The sequence below is a fragment of the Papilio polytes genome, unplaced genomic scaffold (assembly GCF_000836215.1).
Source record: "Papilio polytes unplaced genomic scaffold, Ppol_1.0 DF822067.1, whole genome shotgun sequence".
NCBI classification, from domain to species: domain Eukaryota; kingdom Metazoa; phylum Arthropoda; class Insecta; order Lepidoptera; family Papilionidae; genus Papilio; species Papilio polytes.
The window spans coordinates 6,915,390-6,923,538 of record NW_013527137.1 but is presented as its reverse complement, the minus strand read 5'-3'; the positions used below and the strand labels follow the sequence as shown (position 1 = coordinate 6,923,538).

The 8,149-nt window shown below is 34.9% G+C and overlaps 2 protein-coding genes across 2 annotated transcripts; one reads left to right on the top strand and one right to left on the bottom strand.

Moving 5' to 3' along the window:
* The first annotated feature begins 902 nt into the window (after positions 1-902).
* Positions 903-3,350, top strand: LOC106107043 (forkhead protein sep1-like). The gene is made up of 2 exons (XM_013287723.1): positions 903-2,044; positions 2,445-3,350. The coding sequence occupies exons 1-2, from the start codon at positions 1,391-1,393 to the stop codon at positions 2,919-2,921; spliced, it is 1,131 nt and encodes a 376-aa protein (XP_013143177.1). The 5' UTR covers positions 903-1,390; the 3' UTR covers positions 2,922-3,350.
* Positions 3,351-5,091: 1,741 nt separating this feature from the next.
* Positions 5,092-7,964, bottom strand: LOC106106958 (alcohol dehydrogenase [acceptor]-like). The gene is made up of 3 exons (XM_013287617.1): positions 7,636-7,964; positions 7,133-7,335; positions 5,092-6,982 (listed from the first exon to the last, which is right to left on the bottom strand). The coding sequence occupies exons 1-3, from the start codon at positions 7,778-7,780 to the stop codon at positions 5,546-5,548; spliced, it is 1,785 nt and encodes a 594-aa protein (XP_013143071.1). The 5' UTR covers positions 7,781-7,964; the 3' UTR covers positions 5,092-5,545.
* Between the last annotated feature and the right edge of the window lie 185 nt (positions 7,965-8,149).

Here is an 8,149-nt window from a genome sequence, read left to right as displayed (position 1 = left end):
TTTTTTTTTCGAATATTAATTTGAAAACAGATTAAAAACAGAAATTGGAATTTGTAATCTACATTTTTTTAATTACAAGTTATGTTATTTAAAGTATTGCCTCGGTCAGGAAATGTACAACTGCCTGCATACAGGCTATTATTATTATAACTAGTGTTTTAATGCTTTTTGTGTTTTGTTAAGACAGCTAACAATACAGAAATACAGACTATAAAATTGTAATAAAATAAGAACTAATAGCTTACAAAATTAACGAATAATATGACGAGTATTGTGGATAGGTAGTCAGTGGTTGCAATTTCATGTTATACACTTTTGTTAACAGTAGAGTTGTTTACGCAATGAGTAAGAACAAGCACTAGAGTTAATTGAGAGGTTGTTTGTGCGAGGGTCCGCTGCCGCTGCCGCCGCCGCCGCTGTCGATAGCAAATATAATTATGTCATCACTCAATGCTTTCATGCTTATACCTAAATCAAGTTTTTATATTCGATATTAATTTTTAATTTCCCTGTCGTTTTCGTCAGACGTCGTAAGTCGTAATCATTATGTGATTAGCTTTACAACTCGCAACCGCCAACCTAATCGTCTTTTATACACATTGATGCAATTGGACGTTGTCATCCATTCTCATCTTTTCAGGAACACGACCAGCTAAAGTGAAGCACATACACTATCTACAAGTTTTCCATTTTACCAAGCTTTTTCATTCGGAAGAGATGAACAGTGGATTACTAATTAATCCCGTATTAATTAACTTCATAAAATAATACAACATAAAAAATATACAAATCAATTCAAGAACGTATTGCTGCAAAAGTCAGCGCTATGACACATAATCCAAAACGCGTTGGTTCTATTTGCAGTCCAATACTTTGGATGAATAAGTGAGATTAGTTTTAGATTTAAATTTCTTAAGAATATGAACGTTTTTCCTAACCTCTAGTGCTACCTCTATCGCGGTTGTAATAGGAAGCACCCGCAGCGTCTGGTAAGTCCTCGGCGTCCGATAACTGTGACTAATTGTCCATAGCTATCGGCGATGCGGGCCGGCCGTGGCGGGCGGTGGGATATCGATCGGCACCACCTGTTCGCCGCGTGGGGGCGCACCTGCCCCAGCCCTCACAACAGTCCGCGGCGCCGCCTCGCGCGCACGCCGCACGCAGCACGCCGCACGCCGCACGGCACAGCACGAGCACGCGCGGGGGGAGCTGACCGTCGCGACGTCACGCCGGCCGCGCCGATCGATCGCCGCCGTCCACCGTCGCCACTCGCCGTCCGCACCACTCCGCATCCCACGCTCACCACACGAATAACGCCTACGACTTACAGAATAAAAGCTGCTGATTCACTACTGAGTCATTCGCGATCGCACCAGGCATGTAGTTCAGCATGCATATAACATCGGGACTGTCGCCGGCGTCGGGCGAGATGCTGGACACGTCGCTGCTGGGCCTGTGCGGGGCGGGCGAGCAGTGCGGCGCCGCCTACTTCACCGTGGACAGCGCCGTACCCGAATCCTCGCACACCGTCGAAATAGAGTACGTGTACGAGCAGCCGGAACCAGAAACATATTTACCGGGCGGCGATCAGGTGGCATCGAGCGATGACTTGCCGCCGATCGTCACGGACCTTTCGCCGCCGGAGATTCCTAGGAAGAAAACAATGAAGCACAAGCCCGAAAGGCCCTTGGTCGATGATCAGGAGACGGATCTGACCAACTTGAACTGGCTGCAGAACATTACCAACATAATGGGCCCGCCGCAGATCCCGCTGCTGCCGATATCGCCCAACCCGCAAGCGAAGGCGCCGCCGCAGAACACGCGACTTCAAAAGTTCAACCAGACGATCGCTAAGTGCCAGGAGGATTTTATGATGAATAAGTCGGAGTACCAGAGGAACAGCGAGAAGAAGCCGCCCTACTCCTACAACACGCTCATCTGCATGGCCATGCGGTACAATAACGATAAAATGACGCTCTCCGCGATATACTCGTGGATAAAGGACAACTTTAAGTACTACCGGAGCGCGGACCCCGCGTGGCAGGTGAGAGGGAGCCTTATCTCCGTCGTGTCGTGTCACGTCGCGGTGCGGTAGCGCACTCGATCTCGTTCTAATAACCGCTAAATCTGCAGCGCGATTAGATAACGTCTAATTGAATATCAGTCGAATACATTGAAACATTAAGGGTCGTACGATATGATAATAGTCCTTATATGTCTGACAGATTGAATTTTCCCCTTCGCGCTTTTACATCTACTACGCAATTTGTTGCAAACGTTTTTAGAAGCTTATTCGTATTTACAAAAACTTTTTATTGCGTCACATTTTGAAAATGAAAATTTTTAATGTAAATAAAAGAAATTATAGTTTAATGCGTAAAAAACTGATGTAAACATATAACATATTGCATGTTTTATATTTTAACTGAATAATTGTATTTCAGAATTCAATTCGACACAACTTATCCTTGAACAAAGTGTTCGTGAAGGTGGCGAGATCTAAACACGAGCCGGGCAAAGGCGGCTTTTGGAAACTTGATCTCGCGCACTTGGAAGGAACGAAGAGGATCTCCTGCAGAACGCACAAGAAGAAGAAAAAACCAGTACTGGCAACGAAACCAAACGAAGATTCAATCGCTGTTGCAAATATACTGCAGATTCAAGACGTTAATGAAGCTATGAGTGAGTTGCCCGTTACGTTACATTTACCCGAATTCACCCTCGACATACAAACTCTTCCTGAACTGGAGGTTGAGACGAATATTGGAGCGAATGTGATAGTGGAACCCATTGCTCCCCCGCCTCCCCTTATCTCGGATCCCGAACCAGACGATCTCAGTTCTTTACTTTTGAATCCAACGGAATGGAATGACTTGCAACTCGATATGCTTGACAATTATTTGGATTCTTGTTTCAAGTAAGTCTTGTCTAATTATATGTAAGTTTTACTTTATGTAACGAAGTATTTTAAGTGTTATATTTTAGATTTAAATTATGTTTAATTTTTCGCCTAACAGTTATCAATATTTCTAGTACAATTTACATGCCTGACACAATGTAAGCCTTGTACATTCCGATCATTACAATATTAAAATTAACGGGAGTTTTTTATACATAATTATTGGCAGCGTATAAATAATAGTATCATAATTTAAAAAATGTGCTACTATACATGAGTTTTTGACAGTTTTGCTCAAAACAGCTCAAATTATAACCAATGTAAAGTATTGAAAATTATTTATTGAAATAGATCTGTGGCTCAAACTATTAAAATTCGTGGAATAAAAGATAGAATTTAGTTATTAGTTTACTTATGATATATTTAAATTACTTTATTTACAAATTGAAATATAGAGAAGGAAGATATTTAAAAATATAATTACAAAGAAAAAAGTAATTTAACCTGGATTTAAAAAGAAAACTAAAATAATTAAGCCCATTAAATCTTTCTAACGATGGTTTAACAAAATAACATTAAGATAATGGTTTGAATCTAAAGCTGGACAAACCAATTACGTAATATATCACTAATTAAATGTCTGCAATAAAAAGGCAGGACCCTGAATTGTCAAATTTGAGTATTTGTAAACTAACCAAGGAAATTTCATATCCCTTATCGTTGAAATTAACTAACCTTTACGAAATCATATCTATCATACCTTTAAACTGAATACCACCACTAGCGCCCTGGGCGCCCTGGGCGAGATAGGTTCAGTTATTAGCACTTTAGCAACCTTACAAATGAACGCGATATAAAGTTAAACTTAGGAATAAACTGAGTGTAAGCAAAATTTGTACTAATATTTGCTTATACTCAGTCTATTCCTAAGTTTAACTTTATACCGTGTTTATTTGTAAGGCTGTATGTGTATAAAGGTTTATATCACAGACGCAATTCGCAGACAAGTTGCGTCCTTTTCTGTCCAGTGCCCTGGGCGTTCATCAAACTACGCCCTGAACTAACGCTGGCTCTGATGTTTATGTAAAAGTATTTGAATAGTGGAAAACAACGTTGTGAAAAAACATTGAAATATATTGAACTCAATGTAGATTAAATTTCTTTATAACCAAAGCAATTTAAAACTATTTAAGAGCACACGTTTAATTTTATATTATCTATATAAAAATTAATGACGTATCTTTACCGTCCAGTATTATAAACGAACAGTGTATAAATTTACGATTAGAATAGATTTTTATTGCTTTAAATACTATTGTTTATTGTAGAATATAATTTTTCGATTATCAATTCTTAATATTATAAACGTTAATAAAATTGTACAAGTTTAAAACCTTTCTTAAAAAGGCCCTAATATCAGATGATCCGTCCAGTATTATGTAAGCAGTTACTGCGTTTTAAAATTTGCTCAGCACAAAGTGAATGACTATGTTTTCTATGTAATAATAATTAAGACATATTCATCATGTTTTGTATATATTTAAGTGAATTTCAAAGAAATTCTAGAACAATTCTTGATAAAATGTATGGTTTTGTGTACATTTCGGCAATTGCTCTGTTCTTTATGGTGAGATCACATGGGTCAATCAAATTTGAGACATGTGTACAATAATTATATCAGAATGAAAAAATGGGTCGATAATTGTCAGTTTGCGGTTAAATATTTTCTTTAGACCTCAAAAAAAAAATCGTCTGATAATATGAAGACCTTTATTAAACCGGTTTCAATATAATTACGGTTTCGCACAAATAAACATATGTTGTGACTAACTTTAGGTAACAAGTGTTAACTTAAATATGACCTATTATTAACCGTCCTTAAGTGTCTTTTACGATGTAGTATCTAGTGGAGAAAATATTCTTTTTCAAATAAATCTCAAGCGATGAGAACAAAATTTTCTAATTTGAAACAATTTTGATTTATCCTTTTGCATTTTGTGAACTTAGTTCTTATAATTTAGTCGTATTTTCTAGTCATTTTGTATTTTCTTAATTTAGTAAGAACTTTATTTGTCTGTTCTGAAATGTTGAAAATATTGTAATGAAGATGCACGGTATTAAAAAAACCAAAAAAAATATTAGTATTTCTTTATTTTTATAGATTAAAGCTATATTCATTTTGTACTTTTTATTATAATTATAGGATTATCTGAATTAGCAATACAGTGTTGTCACTCTTTAATTTAAAAAATATATTTTTAGTACAGATAAAAATCACTAATGTAAATAACACTTAAATCTTTTGATGCAGTCATAGACAAAAACAATCTTCGTAGACATAGATATAGACATTTAATATGGCATCACATAAAATCTATAATTTTTGTGTTTTTGTTCTGTAGAATAGTATTATCTAAGTAACAAGTGTTGTTTTCAAAAAGCTCAAAGTATACTGTGCGCAATATTGATGTGTAGAAGTGACCTTAAATAAATACAATAAATAAAGTATCTATTGTCTAATTGCATTTTATTTTATTTTATTTTAAAACCATTTTTTCATTTAGTTACACAAGGTTCTTATATTGAGAAATTCCCTTTATACTGTTTGGAAAAGCAAGGGAACTGTTGCGAGTTGAAATTTGCAGTCTACATAACACTACATACTCTAAATATATAGTTATTGATTTCACTATATTTATGGCACTGCAAGGAACTGTCTATATTACAAGATTTTATATTTATTTCAAAGAAAATATTAGCCATCATAGCAATGGCCGCATTTATATTGCCACTCGGTAATGTTGGCAACACTGAACCATCGACAACATACAGATTTTTGACATTTAACACTTTAAATGATGTGTCAACAACTGTATTTTTTGATTCTGGCAATCCCATACTGCATGTTCCTACAGGATGATAACTTGTTAAAGTTAAATGTCTTACATAACATTGCAGGTAACTATCAGAAAAGAATTGATATTGTTCACATCCAGGAAAATGATCTGTATTTAAGTGAGCCCCTAAATTTCTTATAGAATCAGTCTTAATTAATTTTACTATCGATTTAATTCCTGCAATTAAAACATCAATGTCTTCTTTCTCACTTAAGTATCTAGGGTTAATTACTGGAGATATTGCAGGGTTTTTACTTTTAATATATACAGTACCTTTGCTTTTAGGATGCAAAATTGTAGTAAAAAAAGTCGAAGTATGTTTATTGAATGATTTCGTAAAATATTCTTGCCATATTTCATCTGTAATACTTAAAGATTTTCTCAAATGGCTACCCCTATCTGAAATTATACCTACGGGTAGAATCATAACTTGAATATCTGGGCTTTTTGAATTATTAGTTGAATAAAAACCTATAACTTCACATCCAGGTGTTGTCCATGGTCCTTTACCTTGTAAATAATAATACAAATTTAAAGGGTTCAACATATTTGCCGCATTAATAGACAATGTTCGATTAAATTGTATCAAATCTAATCCAGAACCTATATGATCTTGTAGATTTAGACCTACAGGCAAATCTTGTATTATCGGAATTTCTAAAGATTTGAGCAATTCAGCAGGTCCTATACCAGATAATTGAAGAATATTAGGTGAATTTAAAGTTCCTGCGGATAGTATAACACCTTTTCTTGCATATATTTTATATTTTTTTTCAGATATGTGTACATTGACTCCGGAAGCAACACCGTTAACTAAAATAATTTTTTCAACTAAAGCATTCGTTACTATATGTCTGTTATCTACATTGTCTGAACTTGACCATCTTTTGCCATCTTTCTGTGTGACCTTACTCTTTTGAAAGGTTTTGCTGAAATATTGATAATTTTCTTTTAATTCCAGTTCTTTTACAGCATTTAAAACAGCATCTGCTAATTCACTTTGGTATTGTATTTCATTAAGATGAAAAATATTATTTTCGATATATTCTAGATGTTTCTTAAAAAAATCTTCATTGTATTTCCCGTGGAACCATTTAACATAATGTGACATGTTGCCGCGCACATGGATCATGTTGTTTAACTTAGATGATCCCCCAACAATTTTACCTTGTGTTAATTTGCATTTCTAAAAAATATTAACATTTTAAACTTAAAATTCAAGTGTTTAATTCACAAAACATGGATGGAAGTAACTGGCAAGAACAAGCTTTACTTGATCTGATTATATTTTATTTGTACAGTTTAACTGCTTCAAAAATTCTTTAAAAATGCTTACCTTATCAACCATAGCAAAACAAGCATTTTCTTGAGGAGTGGTCTCATATTGCCAATCATAAATTGATCCATGTAGGAGTGGTCCAAGAAAAGGTATATCAAGTAATGGATAGCTCCGTCCACCTGCCTCTAGGACCACAAATGTTAAGTTGGTTTCCGTTGCTATTCTATGAGCAATTAGCGAACCGGCTGTCCCGGCACCAACTGAAATATGAGATAGGGTATGTTTTATAGTATTACATGAGAAAAAGACATTTGATACAGCTGTCAAGTATTTTTCTCACACATCTGTAATATGTAGAAACATTGCTTATAGTGTAGTAAATTCACCTGAACACTTTCAGTGCCACCCACTCGCGACTTCCCTTTTACATTAAAGTCGTACTGGCATTTTAAGTGTTAACATTTTTTTTTTGTAAAGATATCATCATCCATCGGACCATCGACTGCGAAGGAGTTTTGGTGATTCTTATTTTAACAGGCACTGAAGTAGATTTAACTTACCAATAACATAATCATACTCTTCTTGCAAATTGGTATTGAAATTAGACAATATCACATCGTGATAGTAAAGAATGCTGATGAAAAACAAAAAGACATTTACTCCTAAACAGTAAATAAGAAATTGTAAATAATATGGAATCCACATCTCTGTTTACATGTTATAGGTTAAAATATATTTATAATTGAATAATTTGCACAGTCTGTCATAATATAATACATGCCATTAGGAAGTGAACAGGCACATTTATATAAAATGGTCACATTTTTATGTTAAGTTATATTATTGTAAAAATTCATTTCATCCTCTTATCAAGTTCTGTTATCACTTGTCAAACAAAATGTCTGTGAAACTTGACATTGACGTATTTGTAGGGTTACCATTGGTAAATCAATTTATGTCGAACCATAGACAAATGAAAAATCACGTAAAACATAGGATTTTTTAAAATATATTTATAATTGAATAATTTGCACAGTCTGTCATAATATAATGCATGCCATTAGGAAGTGAACA

Coding starts and splice junctions, on each gene's coding strand:
- LOC106107043 (XM_013287723.1), top strand. CDS start 1,391: ATGCATATAACATCGGGACTGTCGCCGGCGTCGGGCGAGATGCTGGAC. Junction 2,045..2,444: donor GCGCGGACCCCGCGTGGCAG/GTGAGAGGGAGC, acceptor ATTGTATTTCAG/AATTCAATTCGACACAACTT.
- LOC106106958 (XM_013287617.1), bottom strand. CDS start 7,780: ATGTGGATTCCATATTATTTACAATTTCTTATTTACTGTTTAGGAGTA. Junction 7,336..7,635: donor AGAGTATGATTATGTTATTG/GTAAGTTAAATC, acceptor CTCATATTTCAG/TTGGTGCCGGGACAGCCGGT. Junction 6,983..7,132: donor GTTTTGCTATGGTTGATAAG/GTAAGCATTTTT, acceptor AATATTTTTTAG/AAATGCAAATTAACACAAGG.